Below are 22,096 nucleotides of genomic sequence, written 5' to 3' on the forward strand. Positions count from 1 at the left end.
TCTCAGAGGTCCCTAGACAGGGACAAGCTAACATTGTCCTAGCACTCAGCTCCTGTTTTATCCCCTGTATAGAAATGCCCAAAAGATTTATGTTAAAGTGGGTAATACACCCCTACACCTAAACACATGCAGTTGAGGTGACTTGGCAGGTAACACCCATCAGCTGAGCCCCAGTAACTGAGTGTGGGCAGTGTACTGCACTTAGGAGGCAAGAAACGCTGGGTTAAGCCTCTCACTTCAGAGAAATGCCACAATTGGGACAACCTAAGAGTGCAGATGGACTCTGATGGCAACTCATCTGGTAGAGGGTCTTTTGCAATGTTTCTGTGATTCATCTGTGCTTAACTGTGTTCTCACATCATAAGCTATTTTTTTTTCTGTCCCTTGAGCATGTAGGTATACATACTTAAGCATTGTTGGTGTGAATTCTAAGACCTGCATCCACTTAGCATGATGTCATTTCTCCTTATTCCTTGCACTTCTGTTATAAACTTGGCCACATCCATGTGAAAAGCACTGTTTTGAGACTTTTTTGAGGTGAAGTTACCTCTGAAACTGCCAGAGTATGTATGGTATGTACTTAGCAGGCAGGAGTGGAAAACAGCAAAGTTTTAGGTGCTTTCTGGTTTGTTTTTTTGAATGGAGATTCAACACAGAAAGCAAGAATGAAAAGTGTGTTTTGTTACAATCTGTGGTTTTGTACCCAACAAGGAGAAATAGACGGTCTGCTTGAATTCCAGTTTTACAAAAGAGCTATCTCTTGGTTTTCTTTAGAATAAAATTGAAGAGACTCAAGAGGTCATCTGTTCTGCAAATCCATAGTGCAAATAGGGAATAAATGAAAGAGAGCTTTGTTAATCTTTTTGATAGGACTATCCAGAAGTAAAGCTTCTTCAAACACTGATAGCTGTTTGACACTTCCAAAGCTGAGAGGAGAAAGTGAATAAATTCATTATTACTTCCAGCTGGTTATTTGGAAAGCCACACTCAAAATTTGGATAGAAGAGTTGTCAAATGTTAGCTAGGGACAGTTTATCTGCCTTGACCACAGTGGTTGTCTCTGTTAGAAATGGGCACACTCACTTTGGACAAACTTCATGAGCTATGTGTTCTTAGGCTATCATCTTGCCTTTGTTTTGGGTCATCATGAAGGTGTAGAATGGCAAGGAAGGATGCAGGACTTCTGCAGCTGGATGACACTACTCTCCCACCTTGGGTTCACATGTTGCCTATCAAAAAGGAGAGTTGCCAGAGCCACATCAAGTAATCAGTTGGAATGCAGCCTGGCACTGCTTCTCAGACTGATCCTCAGCAATCCCAGGTTTGATTAGCAGTTGTAGTTCACCCTTCCTACATGACCTAGAGCTAAATTACTGAACAGCTCTGGGTCTCCTTCATCACTTGAGGCTAATGACAACTAAAGGGAAACAGGCACCTGCAAGGCCTAATTCACTAATCCTTACAAAGTGCTTTACAATTGTTAGGCGGAAGCAACATATTATTGTTCAGTATTCCTGGAAGGCCAAACTGTCGACAGTCTGTTTACCCAGAGGAATATGCAAATGGCTCTGTCGACAAACAGCCCCAGGAACAGATGCATTTTCCAGGCTGTGAAGCTGCGTACACAATAAAAGCAGCACAACAGGGAAGTCTGCACAAGTAAGATCCTTCGTGAAGGCAAGAGGCTACAGAAGCTGTCCACAGAGGCCTTAGCCAGGTGGAGGTGCTGGGAGGCATCTTCAGAGAAAGGCTGCAGAAAGGTGTGTGCTTAGACAGGAGGTCCTGTGAGGTTTGCCTTTCTACCAGAACAGAGAGTAAGTGGGCTAGCATGTCTCTGGGCCTGCCCAGATGACACATCTGACCTCTGTTAGATGCACCAGGTATATCAACATGATCAGCTGCGGGCAGCTCCAAAGCTCCTCTTCAGGCCAGACTCATGTGGCCACCAGCCATGATGTTGACAGGGCAGATGCTGTCTGGAGAGCAGGCATACCTGGGAGCCTGAGCAGAGGCAAGTGCCTGCTCAGCATGTCCTGACTGCGCTCCCAGCAGCCCACCAGCACTCCCATTTGGATGGGCAGCAAGCAGCATGTGGAATATTCTCTGCTCCTGGATGCTCTGGGCACTGCTCTTGCCAATTCTTGCACAATACACCAGCATATACGGACTCTTTCTTAGCATGACTCCTGCCTTTACCCACTGAATCTGACTTGACGTAACGCACATGCTGCAAGAAGAGTCACTAACAGAAGTTAGGACTCTGCAGGCTGCAGGAGTCTGTCCTGCTTCTTGCTGCTCTCTCACAGAACAGTTACTGCCATCGATAGGCCAGGGCACATGGGTGTGCAGCAGTGCAAATTAGTGAGAAGGAAGTACATTATTTTATGGGTTTTGACCTTTCTTGAACCTTCTGTAAATTTCTACCCCCAAAATAGGATAAAAATGTCTTACAGAATGCTGGCCCCTCCAAACTGCAGTACTGAACAGATGCTTACAAGGTTTTCTCCCACCTTCCCTAACATGCAGTTCCCTGGGATTGTCTTTGCCAGGCAGAATCTCTTTTTCCACCTGAGTCCTGCTCTGGGTTTAGAGAAGCTCCAACTAAGGCTTGACTCACTGAGCTAAGAAGTTATGTTTTGTTCTTGCAGTGCTCCAGTGGGAAATCTGCAGATTCATGAAAACATCCAGTCCTCAGCCCACACTGCTTACTAATTTAATCTTTAGTTCTTTGTTCTTTTTATCAGCCCCAGGGTATTCTTATATTCACAACCAATTCCATTCTGCAGTGGTATTTTAATTCCCAAAGCTCATCTAAGAATGGATCTTTGCCCTCTCGTCGTTTCCTCATACTCACCCACATTGTGTCTATTTTCATCTGCCTTCTGTCTCCTACCTTGACTGTAAACTCTTTGGGACAGAGCCTTTTTGCCCTATGTTCATGCATCACCTACCACAGCAGTGTGATGGCCTGCAATGAGAGCTCTTTAGAGCTCTGCTGATAACAGCAACATTGGACACTTTTCCCTTGCGGGAGCTGCTTGCTAGATGTTGTTAATTGTATCTCAGAGTCCGTGAGGTTGTGACTATTGGGAACTGAGGCTGCTCTGGGGATTTTAGGAAGATGGTAAGAAGCAAAGACTGGCAAGGTGGTAAGTTACTATCCATTAGTGTGGGTTTTGTTAGCTCCATGGTAATATGTGATACCCATCTTAAACCAGGCATGGTGATTTCACTTAACACAATTATTTAAGCTGATGGTGTCAACCTCCACTCAAAAACATTGACCCGAAACCCAAAGCTTTCCAGGTCAGGTGCATGTGTCTGTGTGATGTACCAGTGGGTCTCAGTTCCAGTGCACCAAAGCATCAGTTTCCTGGGGGTTTTATGCAAAACAGCATGTTAGCAAGTTGCCAACTGCAAGCATGAAACATTAAGCAACTTTTGGACAGCTTTTTAAAATTCCTCCATAAAATTTGCCATTTCAAAGCACTGAATGTCTCTGTATTGTTGCTGTAAAGCCTGTTATTCATGTGGAATCTCCTCTGCCTACAGAATGAGCTGGTTCATACAGATGTCATCAAGCTGTCAGTAGAGGGAACAACGATGCAGGGGCCAGAGGGGCTGCAGCTGCAAACACTTGGTAGGAGCCCAAGTCCTTGCCATGCTGATTAATTACTGACACAAAGCCTCTAATCAGTCATTCTGTGGAATTAAATTAGGAGTGGAGTGTTGAGATAGAAAGGAACTAAAGAAGGGTTACACCTTCTTGCTTTCATCATGTAGTAGGGCAAAGTCTGTCTGGAGCAATGGCCTCTAATTGAGTCACGTTTTGCTAGTTACATCTTGCCTTTACTTGCAGAAAAATACTAACATTAATTCAAAAAATGTCCATTTTACTGGGATAGCCCAATGTGGACAAGGCACAGGCATTTACGTGTATTTGTGAAAACTAAGTCACCTTGGTCATACCAGACATTGATCTGGACTGGCCAAATCAAGATGAAAAACACCCATTGCCCTTTCTGAGTGCACAGCTCATCCTGCCAGTGGTGGGATGTGCCTCATCAGGTTTTGGCTCCCTAAAAGCACAGCATCTATTCTGAGCTACTATGTTAGGCTCCCTCCGTTCAAGCTGGAGACAGTGCAGTCCTTCTAGGCTGAATCCTCTCATCCTGACCATCCTGTGTTTGAGATAGGATGGGATGAGTCAGCTGTGGTGGTCCTAGACTACACAGGGAGCCTTGAGGAATCTCCTAATCATCCTAATGCACCTGCTTTTGGCTGTGAAGCTGTGGCCTGGATTTGGAGAAGGGACTTGCTCTGGATTGCTGTGTTTCTAGGCTGGTAGCTGCTGAACAATTTGTTTGTGAGAGGATTTGCATTGCCCCATAGGTTGCAAGAGACCAGCTAAAGCAGTACACTGCAGAACTCCCAGAGGCTTTGGGATTATTTGTTTAGTGTTACTGGGAAATGGATTTTCAAAGTCTTGGCTTGAATATGTAACAATCTATTTCAGTGTTAAAAATGCAGACAGTATTACAGGGTTGAAACGACCTTAACAATTCCTTTGAGGACTACATTTTGTTAATGTTTAAGACAGCTGCCTTTGCAGAAAGTTCTCTGTAACTATGTGCTTCTGAGTCTTGTCTGCTTGTTCCTGTTTCTGATCTGATGATTGCTGTGAGTGTCCCTGCTGGTCAACAGCCCCAAGTTGCTCTGGCACTCAGCAGACATCCCATCTTCTGCTCAAGGACCCTGCTGAACTTTTCTTTCACTACCATGCAAATTGGCTTTCTTTGATGATGTTGCATCTGCCTCAGGAGCAGAAGCCACAAAACCTCAAAGAGTCACCTCCTGTTGTGGCTGACCCCTGTTCTAAACACAATTCACAATGTTGCTCAATTCAGGGCTTTTGAAGTTAACAGGATCCTTCTGTGCCTGGTAGAATACTTCTTCCCAAATCACATCCTTTACTATTGGCTTTACTGAAGTGAACCTGCTAAATGGCTTCTGACCTAAGGATGAAAAGAGCACAGGGAGGTATGGTGTGCTGTTTCCTCTCTGGGCTCTTGTATGCATGGGAAACCATTTATATTTTTGTGCATACTAAACAAACAGAGAAGATCTGTTCTTCCCCAACAGGAGGCAGACCTGGTCCTCATGACTCTTACATTTGCACCAGGCATTTTAAATTCTTACCAAAGTGAATTCCAGGCCAATCTGTTCTTCAAGTTCCCTTCCACATCTTCCAGTTCCCTTTTCCCTTTCTCTGTGTTGGCTTTTCAAATTGCGGGTCTTGGGAACCAGCACAGCTTGGAAAGTGTTTGCAGAAGGGATGGCTCTAATTTCTTTTGGAGCTTCTGGCTAATAAATCACTTCTGAAAACACTGGCAGTGTGTGTGTACCATAGGCAGGGAGCATGGGCTGGCCAGATGAACCAATTGTCTGTCTGACAGACCTTTCTTCTGTTAACAGGCTGTGGGACATCGTTTGATTTTCACAAAAAGATAGACTATTTGTTTCTTGTTGGTACTGAAGAGGGAAAGATCTATAAGGTAAGAATGGTTTCTTTGTCCCTTGTTTTACATCCCCTGACCTGGGCTTGTCTTTCAGGTTCATCATCTTAACTGTTTGCTGAGGCAGTAACAAAGTACAACTTCAAAGCCTGGTCCTGCCCTCGGATCTCTGTGGTGAGCCTGAGACCGGCACAGAGCCACAGAGGGTCGCAGGGAGCTGTCTACACAGACCCAATTAAGACCTTATTTTGCAGAAACGTTTTTCATGCAAACTGCATCCCAGAATGCTTTGCAGATTGCAGCTGTGCAAGTGAGGTGCTAACTATGATCAGAGCAGAAGTTAAAAGGCATTGATCCTCTGTCCTCATGGCTATGGGGAAATGGCAGGAAAAATCTCATCTCTTTGCCATTTCAGACCTGTTATCCCATGAGCAGTGAGGCTTATGAAGCCTTGTTTCCTATGGATTGGTGTCCCGCAGCCCTTCCTTTGCACAATTACATCCCAGAACCTTTCCCTAGTCCCACTTTCTCCGTGCCCTCGTATCTCCAGTTCCTCACTGTCTATTCTAATCCTTCCTTCCTCTGACGACCCCCATGCTGTCCCCAGCTCAGTGATCCCACTGCCATGCTATAACCCTTGATTCCTGCAGACAGTGCTGGCTACCTCCCCTTCAGTGCCCTCCTGCAGCCTGACGCCTTGGTTTCTAGCACCAGCTGAGAGCTGTCGGCCAGCCAGCTCCAGCCATGTGCTGAGGGCAGCAGCGAAGCTTGCTTGCCCTTCCCGGGGTGGCGGCACTGCCCAGATGTTTGCACTCTACTGCCATCCCTTTTTATAAAATGTATAAGACCTAATATTGCCAAGTCCCACGTGCAGCCAGCTTTGGCTGAAATTGCCAGTGAGCTCAAAAGTTGTTTGCGAGGACAGACAAGCAGATAGCAGGACACAGACATTGTGTTTTCTTAAGAAATCAAGCTAAAAATAGGAAGTTTTGAGCTCTGCTGTATTTAGCCTTGAAAATAAAGCCAGTAGCTGCTTACTCATATAGCTTTTGTTTGCACAGCATTCCTCTGAGCTGGCTTTGGGGCTTTGTTAATATCGTAGCCACAGCCCTTCAGAGGGGGAGGTGGGCCAACAGCTGGAGGCTGACGTGGAGAGCTGAACCATCCAGGCATCCCTAGAGGATGCTGTAAGCTCCTTCCCCATGTCCTGCCTGCAAAATGGAAACAAAACAGAGAAAAAGATCCCAAAGTAAATCATATTCTGAAATTAGTATCAATCATTTAGGCAAGACAGACTTAACAAATTTGTATCCCTTCCAGAGGGATGATGCCAGTTGAAATCTCTCCCTCTGCCAGGCAGTGTCTAGGGAGGATTTCTAAGTAGTGCTCACTTGCATTGGACAAGACAGGTGTAGAAGGGAAATGGAAAAAGTAGGGGGGCTGGGCTGATGGGCAATGGGCAGTGACGTATGTGCAATGGCTTTTTGTTGATGCTTTCATGATACAAAGCATCTGTTCAGTCACGGACAGATGTTCTGAGTTGGCTGGTTGCCCATCGGAGTTAGTACCCTGGGTATTGTACTCCAAATTGTTTGGGTACTGTTGCGTCTAGTCCTGATCAAAAGGCAGTTAGGAACCATGTTTTAACTTCCTCTATGCTCAGGTGAGTGATGGGTGTCAGTGTTAGGTGGGGGCCACCAGTAACTGTTCAGGAGAAACGTTCAGACTGGTGTCCTGGCTGATTTACATAGCAAAGGAAATCCTTTGTGGAGGAGGACTGAATAGGAACAGAATTTGGCAGCATTTGCATTAACAAAACTGTAGGTGTTCCTGCCTTGGATGATCTTCAGTGAAACTAGAACTACAATGGGGTTTTAACGTTAGGAGTGATCCCAGCTATGAAGCCACACAGATGTTTTAACCACTTCTTGGGTGGACAAATGCAAAGAGATACTGTTATAGAGGATCTTCTCTTTTATTGGTGCTAAGGCTGATCTCAGGGTTACTGGTAAGCAACAAAACATTCCTGCATTGGTGAGCCTTAGCGAAAAGTGAGACCACTCTCACATTGTGCAACAATGCCCTATAAAACTCAGGTGTTCCCACGGGCAGAAAGACGCAATCCTCCATCAGATTGTATGAGTTAACATAGGGAAGAGAAGTCTTGTGTCTAGCACAAGCAGGCCTCCATAGTGTCCACAAAACCAGAGGGAAGAGTGCTTGCACCCTTAGCATCCCCCAAGTTTGCTACAAGCGGTTTCAAAAGTTTTGAGATCAACTGCTGCTCCAGACATTTCTCAAGGACTACCATGCACCTTCATCACACCCTTTACTGAAACATTGCACATCTGGACCCATTACTGGAACTACCAGTGGACTGCCTTCCAGAGCCTTGCTCCGCTCAGATGCGGAGGACAGTGACAGTCCAGCAGCCATTTGAGCAGCTCTTGGGTCCTGTGGCTGCACTGAGCAGGAGTGAGCTGCTCGAGTCTCTGCTGCACTTGCCCTTCCCAGTGTAAGTTGAGAGGGACAAGCTCTTTATATGCTGTATGGGTCAGGGATCAAACATGGGCTACTCTCCACATGGGCCGAATTTTAGATTATTTATTAAATAAATTGAAAAGTTAATTTCAGGGAGGCATTTTTTCAGAGAACAAGCATGCTCACAAATAGCATGATAATATGTTAATTCTTTAGCTGCAGAACAATTAAGAATTTTTAAAAATGGCTTAGTTAATAGTGTTTTTGAAGCCAAGAAATCATTATCTTAATTACACACAGACCTATCTATTGCCCTTTTATGTAGAGGACAAACTGTTTCTGCACTAATATGATTCTGTAATGCAAAACTGCCTCTTTGCATATCTTAATTGCTGTTTAGGAATTGTTCAGCTTTGGTATCAAAAAGTATGGTCTCTGAGATCATATTGAAACGTTATAGTGGCTTCAACTCTTTCGTCAGAATTACTTCTTAATAAACAGGGCTTCAACAGAAAAATTGTGATAAGATTTGAACATATTCATATGAGAAGGGTTTTTTTCAGTCTTATGCAGTTTGCTTGAGAATGTAACAAATGAATATAATAAAACTCAATGCAAGACTTTTAGAAGGAAAAGGTGATTCTAATTTTAAACAAAACTCATTCTCACACTAAGCACCAGGACATTCGTATCTGTGTGGTCAGGACAGGATTTCTTGTGGTTATACAGATGACAAAGGATGCTGGCTGTTGAGACCTTATCACATCTCTTGGATTTTCCTGAAATGTTGATGACAAACTGGTTTCTGGACAGGCTCTGACTTCCAGTGACCCTTTAGGAATGGAGAGATCGTTTGCCTCAGTGTCTAGTCTTGCTTTGTCTAAGGCAATGTTGTTTTCCTTGGATATTTTATGACTTGAGTTCTGTTCCTCATCTTCTCGCCACCTTATCTTTGGGGCTTCTATTTGTTCTGTCTGGTTATCTTGTCACTTGACTGACTGCATTCATCAATTAACAGAGATTCCTTCTTTTACCATTTCCTATTGTTTCTTCCGATGCATTCACATGCCTCTGTTTCCATTTGTAAGCCTTTCTACAAATCTTAGCATTCTGTTACAGGTCTCAAAAAGAAGGCACTGAGCAAAAACTAAGGAGACCCTCTGGTGTTGCTGGTAACAGCTGTCCACAAGAACACAGGACACATTTGTGTTAGTGGTTTCCGAAGAACAGTGGGTGTCCTGATCTGCCTGGGAGTTCCACTGTTGGGCAGTACTCCTTCTGTTGCCAGATACAAACATCCTTTGAAAAATATTGGGTTTTGGATTTCTATATTGCTTAGAGTCTCAATGTTTCTGTTAGTGACTAAAGAAACCCTCTACATTATAAGGACACTGATAACCATCCATTCACCATGGATGCGGAGGAGTTTTGTGTCAGGCTAACATCTAGCATAAACTGAAGTGCTGTTAATTAAGATTATTCATAAGGTTTGTGTCCTTGGAGTTCTCCTTTCCTCCCAGTATTCCTCCCCTATGTTTTGTAGCCCTATCACCAGTCATCTTCGTACTGATTTCCTGTATTGCCATAGACACATTCTTGCTTTCCTGTCTCATCATAAAAATACTATTTACTATTCACACATATCTACCACCATTTAAATTGGAGAACACTCTCAGCAAATTGGGGCAGTGCTCTAGAAGATCAGACAGGCTGCACAAATACCTGCTCCCTGAACCTACTCATCCTCTTCAAAGCTGTCTTGTCAGGAGTTAGGCATCACATTTCCCAGTGGTTTTGTTTTCATCCTGACATGTGTCTAATAACTGTAGGATTTTTAAAGTGAATAGTAGGGGAACACTTTGCCAGGAGTTCTAGTTAGGTCAAAAACTCTTTTGTTCATTAAAGTCATACTTCTTTCTGAGCTTTTTGTCAGGTTTGTGGTGTTTCTTCAAAATGCATCTTGGTAAGAACATGATTCTGTCTCACACATCAGAGGCAATACCAAAGGTTGGGGTGATCATGGTGTGGGGCTGGCAGGCACTGCCAGAGCACAGTGTATGGCTTAAGGCTAAAGCAGGCACGCAGGGTTTGTATCTCACAAGGGACACAGCTGGGCATCTGCCCTGCAGAATCCTTTTTGCTGATGATTTCATAGGAAAACTGCAGATCCCTTTCCTGTCAGGGCCCAGGCCTCAGCTCTGGGTCAGATTTGCAGACTGCAAAGCCAGTATTGGAGATCAGCACATCCCAGAGCATGACGAGCCTCCTGTACCAGTGCCCAGAGAGCTGCACTGATCAAGGGCTTAGGCCCAACAAGGCTTTAAAAACAGAGCACCGATCATTTTGTTCGGTTGGATGAAGACAAATCTGGTTAGGATCTCACTCTTCAAAGTCCTCAGGTATTAGGGACCTTCAATCCACATACTTGGAAGGACAGATGGATAAAGGAGCTTCTGTCTTGTGTTAATTACTTATGACCCATTCTGTCTGTTCCCAGCAAAGTGACTTTCAAAACAAACCAAGTACCAATTTTCCTGGTGGCTGAACATTTAGAATTATGGAGTAAAGTTATGAAACATGCCATTAAAGGAGATTTCAGTCCCATAATTACACACAGGGACAATAACTCAGAGACAGAGTATGCACCAAACTAACAAACTATTAGCAAACTATAGACACTGTCAGTAAATCTCGGTGGGACATAAACCACTTTCTTGTTTCCATTTCCTACCACAGCAAGCCTCCCAGGGATGCAGGATCTGCTGCTGTGTGAATAGTTTAGCACCCTCAATCCAGTATCTGTGCCAGTGCACAAGGGCATCAGAAGAAAACAGGTCTGAGTACCTAGACAGTGAGTGTCATGTGTAACAAACAGTTAAGCATTATGATTAGTTAGAGCTTTGGTTTGCAAGAATTAAAGTCATGTAACACTTCAGCAATTCTGCTCCTCGGTTAGATGATGTGTTGCTGCATTCATTAGGGAGTAATGAAAGGCACTGAAAGGTCCTTGTAGTGACAGTACCAAGGCAGACCAACAGAAAATCCTGAAACCAATCCCAATCTGCTGTGTAGATACAGCTTGTGTGTTGAGAACACAACCAAGATGAGGTCCTTGCTGCTAACGAAGGAAGCCTCCAGTCCTCTCAGAGAGTAAGAGGTTTGAGGAGGATAACCTCATTTTTCTGTGTACACAGAACTGACAGGATCTGGATCGAGTCCCATATTCTACTCAAGCAGACAAGCAGACAAGCAGATTGTAATTTGTCCCCCCTTTCATGAGCTTACACACAAGTGACTTTTCCAAGGCTCCCAAATGTTTTCCAGCTCTTGCACACATCCTACATATTGCCATTCATTAGCACCCATGGCTGTGATGCTGCTGGCCTGACCCTCATGTGTATGTGCATGGTTTGCCCAGTTTACAGGCTGGTGTTGGCTGGGGTACAGGGTGGCCCACCTGCCCGTTGGGGACATGCCTGAGTGCTGGCCAACCTCTTCAGGTTCTCACGCACCTCTGGGATGTCACGAGTAGCACAAGAGAAAGAGCTGCAGAGCCGTGTGGTGGGGAAGGCTCTCAGAGCAGGCTGTCACAGGGTGATGGCAGGGAAAGGACTTTTGTCATGTTCCTAAAATCCTTAGAGCCGAAGGCTCTGATAGGTCATTCTAGTGCTGAAAGCACCATTACTGAAGGTTTTAATCGTGATATTTCAAATGCAAAAGCTGCTGTGTACTCCTGAGCCGCACAAGAACCATTTTCCCCTGCCTTTCCCGAGAGCCTTTTACAGGGGCACAGCAGGAGCCTGGGCTGGCAGGAGGGTGATGGAACTCCTGCAGTGGAGAATGGGCTCTGGGGCCTGGCTCTGGCTGTAAACTCAACCAGACAACTTCAATTCCTACCTCTGTGTTGCCTGCAGGTGGGGTGAAACAGCATGCGCTAAATTACATAGTTTCTATAGCACCTCTGGGTACCAGCCACCTCTTCCCAGCGAGCCCAGAAGAGCCTGGGAGGCCATACAAGTATTCAGAGGCATCTTTCTGCAGGAATGTGAGCTCCAGAAGAAGGTCTAGCTCTGATTACTGACTAGTTCTTTCCATTGCAGTGTTCAAAATGCTATTCAAGCCAGTTTCTGGATGTGTTTGAAGCCCATCACATGGCTGTGGACTCAGTCAGCTGGAATCCCTACCACTTGAAAGTCTTCATTTCCTGCAGCTCTGACTGGACAGTCAAGATCTGGGATCACACCGTAAAGTAGGTCCTGCTGGGTCCTGGCATAGGTGGGGAGGTCCAGCCTGACATGCCAGCTGCATATGTCGACACTGCTCATAACTCAGTCTCAGTTTCCCTCTTAGGTGTTGCTATTGCTAATTCCTCTTATTTCTGTTTTGGGGGCTGATGACTCAGATTTGTACTCACCAGGTATGAGGTACAAGATTTAGCTAGCATTGGCTGCCCCAGGAACTTGCCAAGCAGTGCAGCTCAGCACAGAGCCTGACCGCTTCGCTTCAGGCCTGGCTTTCTTCAGGCAGAAACTACTATGTCAGAGTTATTCTTCTGGAGCAATGCGATAGAGAAATGTAAGGGGCTGGCTGATGGCCTTGGGGGCAGACACCCCCTAAGAGCCAGGGAGACAAAAAAAAATAAATTGGAACATTTAAAAATACATAATGAATTTCAGGGTTAGTGGTTGAGGAATGTCTGGTTTCAATCAGGAAATTGATTTTGTTGTAAATCAGTCAGAGTCAAATATTTCCTGTTGCCAATACTGCTCTAATATTCAATGTTGTTGTCAGGAGTCCAGAGAGGGAAAATCACTTTTTCCCATATGATTGCTACCCAGAGAGAGTCCATCTTGCTGTGTGTGTTGGAGGGAAGCTTTCAAAATGCTTTCAGAAAGAAAGAAACATTATACCTTTCTTCTCATTGCAGCAGGATGAATCCTGACCCATTTGGGTTGATGCTCAGCTTTGCTTTGCCTTTGGCTCAGACCCTGGCTGGTATCTGACATAGGGAAATACCCCATCTCCCACTTCTGCAGCTGGCCTTGAACAACATATGCTGGAGCATCAAAGTGTTTATAGCTCAGTGATTCACTTCCAGAGCAGCATGTGTTTAAATGAGTTCTTCTCCCCCCCACCCCCTTCTTTTTTTACAGGACTCCAATGTTTATTTATGATCTGAATTCTGCTGTAGGGGATGTTGCATGGTCCCCTTACTCCTCCACAGTCTTTGCTGCAGTCACCACTGATGGCAAGGTAAGAGGCTGGAAGCAACACTGCTCTGATTTGAGCTGAGAGAAAGTCAAGGGAGATTAGGGTTGAGCATGGGGACAGGTCAGCCCAGTCCTGGCCAAGCATGTCAGGGAGCTGCAGATCCCCCACCAGCAGGAATCCACCACAGGTATGGGCTGACTTGGCTGCAGCTTGCCTGAGCTGCTTGCCTTAGGATGACAGGTTCATTTTTGTAGCTCAAGGCCCTAAAACTATTAATTCCTTTTTGCTCAGTCTGATTACAAAGGACACAGAAGTCATAAAGCAACAGAGATAAGGAAACCTGAACAGCAGCATTTCTTACTCCTTCTCCCCCTAAGGTCTGCCACACCTCTACAAGCAATAAGGCTAGTAATGTCTCAGCTGCAGCCCAATCATGCAAACAGCTGATGTTAAATCACAAATCAAAGGGCCTTTATCACATGCTGAGGATCAGCTGCACATCTCACTGCAGCCTTGACAAACCCATCAGAAATGCATGTGGGCCCTCTCCTCTAAGCACAGATGCTTCTTGGGGGCCAAGCCCCCACAGCCTCTAGCGTAAGCAAGCCAAACCTTGCTGCAGTCCTGTTCAAGGACAGGCTACTTTTTCCTATGCTTTCCTGCCCTTGGCATGCACATCCCTGGGTATGAATTGCTCGCTCCTTCTCAGTGCCACTCCTGCTGCATTAAGGTAGATGTTGCAAATGCATGCAAGTCTCTGCTTGCTCGTGTGTTGACTACAACAGTGCAGGTGTGCAGCTTGCACATGCCAGGAGAAAAAACACTTAACTCCCTCTATGTTAAATCAGCTTATTGACCAGTGCATCCCTGGGGATGGAGAGATGATGCTACAGGTCACAGCACCCCTAGTATTAGCTGACATCAGGTCATTGGTCTGAACTTCCAAGGTATAGAGAAGCAATAGAATAAAGTGGTTATATACTTATATAGATATTAAAAAATCAATTATAGTAATATGCCCAGGGTCAGCCAATAGAACTTTGTTCCAATTAAATAAAATCAACATTTTCCTACTGTGTGAGGCTGTCTCCAAGACTAATGATTTGGTAATGAAGTACTTAGACCAGTCCTAATATTGAGATCATGGCAGTTATATTTTTGCCCCTACTAGTAGCTCAGATGGTTAATTTGGGCCTGGAAAGTAGCCAGGGCACATAGCTATCCATCAACACTGGTTTTGTACTGTAAGACCACATTGCTCTGTCACCATGGGCTGTATGTTTTGCTGGTAAAAATGGGAAATTCTGTGCAGTTTGGCCAAATTACTCTAGCAAAAAGATGGCCTTTATATATCTCTATCATTGAATTGATGCCTTGGCAACTTTATTGCAGTTTAACCTTTATGTTATAGCACAAAATTCATTTCACTGATACACTGTCTCAGTCCGTGCATTTGTCACTCCCAAGCTAAGCAATAGAAATCTCTTCACTGGGGCACCTGGTCTCCCTGGAAAGTTCAAGATGCCACAACCTACAGAAAGCAGTGTTGATGCTTTTCCATGACAGGCAGGGTCAGGATTAGGCCATTTGTTCATGGATCTGTCTGTCTCCATTCTCCCATATACCAAATGAAGGGCCTGCATGAATGAAATGAATGCATTCAGTGTTACACATCCTCTGACTTGTTTTCCACAAGGGAAGTTGTGTGTGCCCTCAAACCTGGCAAGGGTCCTGCTGACATTCACAGCTTTGATTGAGTGCTGGGGTGAGCAGTGCAGAGAACTGTGGGTACCCCAGCTGTGCTTGGAGCCTGACTGTGGGAAGAGGATGGAGATGTCTACAGGCAGTGATACATCTGTGGCAGCATGAGCAGATGGAAGGTAAACACTAGGCATACTTGGATTTCTTACTCATGTGGTCAAGTTTCTGCAGTGATGCCTCATCTCTAGGGAGGCTTCATGCTACTTGCTTGGGCCAGGTTCTTTGTCAGAGCTTTACCTGCTGCAGAGAAGCTTCTATGGACTTGGCAAGAGTTTGTGCAATGGGGTCTTTCCATCCCACCCCTAGCTTGTCCTAGCCACTGCTGCCGTGACTCTAGCTGTGTTGTTGCAGCGTCACATTAGCTGCAGTATCCATGGGCCTGGAGTTTGTATGAGACAGAAGACTGTCTGACTTGGCAGCACTGCACCCAGGGTATCTCACCTTGGCTATCCTACCTTTGATCTAATTCAGTAATCCTAATTAGATCCTAATCTAGTAGGATCTAATTCTGCTTTATGCTTTTAATCCCAAACTCTGAGAAGATTGGCTGCCAGGAAATCTTCCAGGCAAGACTTGCCTTCTCATTGCGGTAGGCTGGCCAGGACTGATGCTGATAGAAATTCTGGGCCTCTGTTAGCCACTAACCACACTGGTTTGCAGCAGGGTGTGTCTGAGACATGGTTTAGTTTCTGTTTTGAACAGAACCCTCTAGATCTGCAGTGGAAGTGGAATAAATAGTTGTTTACAGCCTTTTCATTCCGGGACATATTCCACTTTGTAGCAGAGCGCACTTCTTGGGAATAACTCAGCGCCTTGCAAAAGGCAGTCTCCATTAATGCTGGGAAAAAAATCTACATTAACAGGATATTAACAGGATATTCTATGATTCTATGATACAGAAAACTACAGGACGTGCAGCCAGAAAATAAAACATTAAAGGCCTCCTGTTCATAAACAGCCTCTAGCTTTGCATCCGCACATAATTATGCCTGCAAAACTTGAAGGTTGCCTGGAGGTTGTTTTAAAAACAAGCCCTAATTGCAGTCTTAAAGGCATACCTGGCATATTTTGAAAAAACACATTTCCTCATTCAAGCTGATGCTATGTGTCCAATATGTGTGTATCACCCCCCTAACTCCTAAGACTGACTTGGAAATCGGGGCATTTTAGAATCTAAAAATCTCTCAATCCCCATGAATCCAAGAGGTAGAGATTTAAGGAAAACTGTAAATATCAAGGGCATGATAATAAAATGTGTGTGTTGGCAGCTGAGCATCTTCTTTGGACAGCACCACCTCTTCATAAATAACCTGAATGCGTGTTCTGCTGCTGGTACAGTGGATGCTAACTGCTACCATTGCTCTTTATCATGTTCTGGGTAATTTCCTTAGTCTCTTACTCTGCCTGATGGCCATTTTATTCCAGAATGAGCATAAACGATTTGCAATGAAAATTAAAATAAAATAAAATGATCACTGAGACGTGCACATCCATGCCAACACTGCCTGGAAAAAAAAATCCCAATTCTATAACTAGGTGCCTAAATAAGTGGCCTGAGTTTAAAAGGACTGGACAGCCAGCTGTTTTTATGGAAGCTATTCTCTGCTGGATGCACTCAGAGTGGTTGCTATAGAGCATTCTGCTTTGGTTTCAATCAATGTGCTAAGTCCACTGCAGTTTTCCTCTGTGATTGCATTTCAGATGACACTTGCATTCCTTGAAGACTCCACAGTGGTTCCTAAAGCAGACAGGTGGGGAGATCTGTTATTTCTAAACATGAGTCCTGCAGCTCAGTTGGCTGGCAGCAGCTCTGTGGTCCCTCCAGGCCATCTCCTACAGGGACCTGGGTGCAGATACTGATGTGATTAGCACTGAAGTAAAATGAGGTTAGAGAACACCTAGTTTAGTTTAGGTTGTAAATGATAAAAGCCTGACATGAAGAAAAAGGCTAGGTGGGATGAGACACCTACTTTGGAAATAAAAAAAAAAAGTGGAGGTAGATTTGGATACCTGGACCCTTACACTTAGGGTGCAGGAAATCTGGGGATGTTGGTCAGGACATTGTAAGGACAGAAGGCAGAGAAATGGGGAAAGGTGGTATTCAATCTCTGCAGCATTCAGCAGGATTTGCCTTTGGGAGTTTGCTTTAAGCCCATCTCAAACTTAAGCGTGAAGCAGAAGAAAAAAAAAAAAAGAAACATGTAAAAAGGGGAATCATCTCTGAAATTCCATTCCTGGGCTTCTTTTACTTACTTTCCTTAAATAAGGAAATGGTGTTGGCAGGTTGTGCTGTACAGGGGCAATGCCACAGACCTCTGCTTCTGGCTCACTTGAGGCATGCAGATGCTTGTGCTGAATTCATGCATGAATTGTTACCCCGGTTAAAAAAGCCAAAGACATCCACGTCACAAGTGGCCCCAGATGACTGGATCTCAGGCTGTGGGCCACAGCTGCCCCATACAATGGCTGTAATGGTGTGGTCAAGCTGGACTTGTTCAGCATGGAGAATGAACACAGCAACAGCCTGCTGGTACCTACAAGGAAGTCATCAAGAAGTTAGAGCCAAGCTCTTCACAGCAGAGAATGAAGGGACGATGAGACACAACAGCTGAAATGAGTTGAAAAAAGAGGTTTGGACTTGTTGTAAGAAAAAACTTTCACTGTGAAGGCAGTCAGGTAATGGAAGAGCTTGCCCAGAGAGGTTGTGCCATCTCTGTCCATGGAGATTTTCAAGACCAGATTGGGTAGAGACCTGAGCAACGACATCTGACCTCAGAGCTGACCCTGCTTTGGGCAGGAGGTTGGAGTAGAGTCTGCTGGGGGTCTCTTCCAACCTGAATTACCTTCTAACCCTGTGGCGCTATGAAATGTCCTTGTGTGAGAAGGAGAATCCCACAGGTTTTACAACAGGCTTGGGAGCATGCACTAAGTACAAGTCCATTTGCTCTCATGTTTTTGTGGTCTGTGTCCTTCATGACTAATGCAGCAAGAGCAAGATGGTGTTATAGCCTTCTTTAGTGAATATTGATAGCCTCAAGATAAATGCCATCCAAGTGTGCACTCTGCAGAGAGAGCTATTCAGACATATGCTCCAGGGCTTTTCCCCATTACTGAAGCTGTTGACCTTTCAAGATGTGAAATACTTGAAATGACCCAAACCTTCAGGAAATTAGCTAATGGTTTCTGCTGCTCAGGAAGTGAGTGTGCCCTTTCCTGCTTACATAAACATGTTTTACTGATCAACTCTTTTGTATGTGAAGTCTTGAAGACCAGGTTCCTGTTGTATCTCACTTACAGGATAAGATGCCGAAGAAATACCTGTTGTCTTGATGATACTCATCCTTTCCCAGCTAGGAGAGAAGCACTTGTTTAGTGCTGGCATGTGTGTGTGTTCATACAGCAATTTGCAGAGACTTACTGCCCATTTAGCATTGACTGGCAGCAAAAGCCAAACTCTGTCTTTAAAACCATGAACGATTTTGCAGATAAGAGGCTTGCTAAACCTTTCAGGTTTGTAAATATTTCACTGGGTATTTTGGACCTAATACTGCCTCTCCTTGTAGGGCATGAATCAGGGGTGCCAGCAGACCTCTCAGCATCAGTTGATCCTTTTGCCCATGGGAGTCAGGACTGTGAACCCCTCACAGCTACAGATGTCCCTGACACATCTGAGTCTTTCCTCCTACCCTTCTGCAGTAGCCCATGGGGTTTTTCTATGCCTTATGGGACCACTGCTACCTCTGCAGGGCTGGGATGAGGCATCTCCTGGCTCTCTGCACCATGGCAGGGGCAATTGCTGGGGTGTAAAAACACTAAATGAGTGCAGATCCCTTTGCCATCACCCAGAAGGACCTTTGAGTAGGCTGAAGTGGGCAAGGGCTTTCTTAAAATGGCTTTGAAATTGTATTCACAGCATAAGTGGTTGTTTTCCGGTAAAACTGTTCATTTTCTTCTGCCACAAAACCTAAAAGGCTCTTTCTTATTCCCTGCTGAATCGTTGAGATTGATGTGGACTGCTGGGCAGACTTACGTCTGCTTTAAAGCAAGGGCTGGTGGCATGTCAAAGATCAATGAGGTAGATGGGCAGAGTCCCTGGAATAAATGCTGCCTCTACTTTGTGCCAGTTGGTGTGTCCTCCCTTCTCCTACCCCAGCCATGAGGCTCTCTGTGCACTTGCATTTCTTCTCCCCCTGCAGATGCTTTTAGGGAATAAAGCTGACCTGGAAGACTGGTTTGCTCTGCAGGGTCTGAGCCCTCACCTCTATCCTGCTGCAGCTCCCATCCCATCATAAGATGCTCTGGTGGGCTCCAAGCCTTAAGATGTGCATCAGGCACCTCAGGACACTACTTCTCACTCACATCCCTTAGATACTGAGTTGCAGGTGAGGTGACTTTGTCAGCACAGTAGTCGGTTTCAGTGCAAAGTCAAACTGATAAATTTAAACCTCTTTTGTCAGTGGCTTTGCAGGAATTGTTTCTTACACAGAAGCTTGCAAGCCAGTTTTTCATTACTAGAGCTATTGCTCTTTCAGGTTATGAAACACAGCATTTTGATGAAACCCACCTGCTGAGATTAACTAGTTCATTCAGCCACACAGGAACCAAGTCTGCCTTTTTCTGCTTGCATGGACATATGTGAATGAAAAAATTACTTGGGCAGCATCTCCAAAGATTTCGTTGATTCACCTGTTAGACTTTGCATAAAAACTTACCGGGGGCACAGAGCCCATCAAGAGTATCTGTGAGAGTTTAGAAAGCTGCTCCTAGATGCCTCTCTGCTCTTCATTATTGGCCACTACTAAGAATGGCCCCTCACTTAGGTTTCAATTTGCAAGTGGGTACAATTGGCATTAGGGCCACTGAGAGCCTCCAGCTGTCTGCCCCATCCTGCTATACAGAGACAGCAGCTCCTGAACCTTGATGTTTATTGCTTGGCATTTTATAATGACGTGAAATCTGTGCTGGTTCATTTTAAATGCCAGTCTCCAAACCGTGACAGTTCAATATCTGCCTTATGAACAGCTTTGCTGGCCTGCCACAGGGCTGCAGGTGGTAGAGAGCAGTGACATCAGACTTGATGCTGCCCTTGCTTGTGCAACTGCCTGCCTTTGCCCATGCCCCAGCCTCCAGTGCTGATTCTCTGTGGTGGGGCATTGCCAGGACCCTGCCAACACATGAAGAGATGGAGCTTGGTCCTAGTCTATGAGGACATAGTTTCAGCCTGACATCAGGAGCTGGGCTGTGGGTCACAGTAGAGACAGCACAGGGGGACTCGCACAGCTGAGATGTATTCACATAGCACAGCCTTGGGAGATTTGCCCCAGGGCACATAAGAGACTGGTTGAAACAGTCTCCCTGTTTTTCATCAGGTATTTGAGATGGGATGGCACAGTAGGGAAGTGTCAGAGGACTGGAGGAAAGACTCTTTGCCCAGGATTCAGGAGCATGACAGTACAGGAGAAATTAGGCAGCCTAAATATGCTATCCAGAAAGATCCTGGGTCTAATCATTGAATGGTCTATATGTAAGCACTGGTAGATCAAGGAACAGCCAGTCGAGTAAGGCTTTAGTAAGGCTGTACCACATAAAACTGCTATAATACTGTTCTAAAGAGTAACAGGCCTGGTAGATCAGAGGAAGGAGGTGTAATACATGCTTACAGGTTGACTTCGGGAACACTGTTGACACAAGCCCATAAGCAAACTACAAGGCAGGTGAGAAGGTGCATGTGACATGTCATCCTCAGCAGAGTGTGCAGTGCAGCTAGGGATGCTTCAGGGACTGGGGTTGGGACTGAAACCCAGCAGTAATTGTGGGGGGACTAAGCAGACAGGACTTACAAGTGCTTTGGTGCCAGAACTGAAACTGTAAACGAGCTCAAGAAGGAATTTGCAGCAATTTGCAATCAGTGAGATGAAATTCAACAAAGACACAAACCAAATGTCTAATATGAAATGAGGACTAATTTGGGAAGCAGCAGGACTGTAAGGGAGGCTGGGGCCAGGGACTGCCTGCACTGCTGCGCTCTCGCTAACACTGTGCTGCTGAGTCAAACCCTGGGAGATGCAAGGGACGGTCACCCTATGAGCACAATGAGAGCTCAGGCTGGACTTTGGGTGCTGGTGTCTAAGGAAGGGTCATCTCTGTAGTTGCAGAAGGGATTGCAGCGTAGCACAGAGGTATGGGTAGCTATCATCAGCCTAGCTATTGCATGAGTTCAGCACAGATTAGTTTCTCTGTTTGACTTTCGCCTTTCAGAAGTGATTTGGAAGGTAACATTAAATTTAGTACAGAAGTGAAGAGTAGAAGGAGGCTTCGTGATTCATTCCAAAGCATGCTATTAATGTTAAAGAGGAAAAAAAAAAGTCATGGACAAAGTAAGAGAATCATACTAGACCAGACTGAAGTGCAGCCAGCTCACGGGTAGCATGTATTCAGCTATTTAGTACCAGATAACAGTATTCAGAAGTGTGCAGGACCGAGACATGAAGGAGATTATCCTAATCACTGAGATCCTCAGAGCAGAGCCAGGATGGCAGAAGTGGTGACTGCAGAGGAAGTTAGCTCAGATAAACAAGCACTTTCTTGTAAAACAGTGGAATAGGATTCTCAGAAGAGGTCAAAGAGTCCTCAGCCTGTCTGAATGAATAGCAGCTTTTCTACATGCTGAGGCTTTGATTTCTTACTGACTCATGGGAGTTGAGTCAAATCAGCTGAGGCTGTTTTCCTACCATGTCAAATTGGGAGTGACCCAGTTCTTAATGAATGAGGAAAAGCTGAGAGATGCAGCCCTACAGTGAAGCAGCTTCTACAATTAAGCCAGGTGACACAGACATTCTCTTCCCCACTGTCATGCACCCTGGTACAGCAGGCTGGCATGCTGCAGGGCAGAGGGATGTGCTTAGCCCTCTCTCGTACCCTGGGACATGCAGCCAGCTCTCTGCTGGCAAAGCTCGGCTGGCTCAGCCCAAAAAGCAGCTTTCACAGATGCTGGCTCATCCTCCTGAGCTCAAAGCTACCTCTGAACATACCTGTAACAGAGCTGGGGTCTGTCCTTTTGCCAGTAGCATGAAAGTGCTGTGAAAGCCTGTAAATTCTAGGGTCTGTCTGGTGCTGGTATCGGGGCA

The 22,096-nt window shown here is 45.2% G+C and overlaps 1 protein-coding gene across 1 annotated transcript in view; it reads left to right on the forward strand.

Annotated features, from left to right (window-relative positions):
* DNAI1 (dynein axonemal intermediate chain 1) overlaps positions 1–22,096 on the forward strand; it is a 136,899-nt gene that overhangs the window by 78,791 nt on the left and 36,012 nt on the right. Inside the window, exons 14-17 of the mRNA XM_075019832.1 lie at positions 3,553–3,640; positions 5,476–5,555; positions 12,098–12,246; positions 13,151–13,250. Of these exons, the coding sequence (XP_074875933.1) occupies positions 3,553–3,640; positions 5,476–5,555; positions 12,098–12,246; positions 13,151–13,250 (417 nt within the window). The remainder of the gene's footprint in view (positions 1–3,552; positions 3,641–5,475; positions 5,556–12,097; positions 12,247–13,150; positions 13,251–22,096) is intronic.

This window comes from Buteo buteo, chromosome Z, assembly GCF_964188355.1.
Source record: "Buteo buteo chromosome Z, bButBut1.hap1.1, whole genome shotgun sequence".
NCBI lineage: Eukaryota > Metazoa > Chordata > Aves > Accipitriformes > Accipitridae > Buteo > Buteo buteo.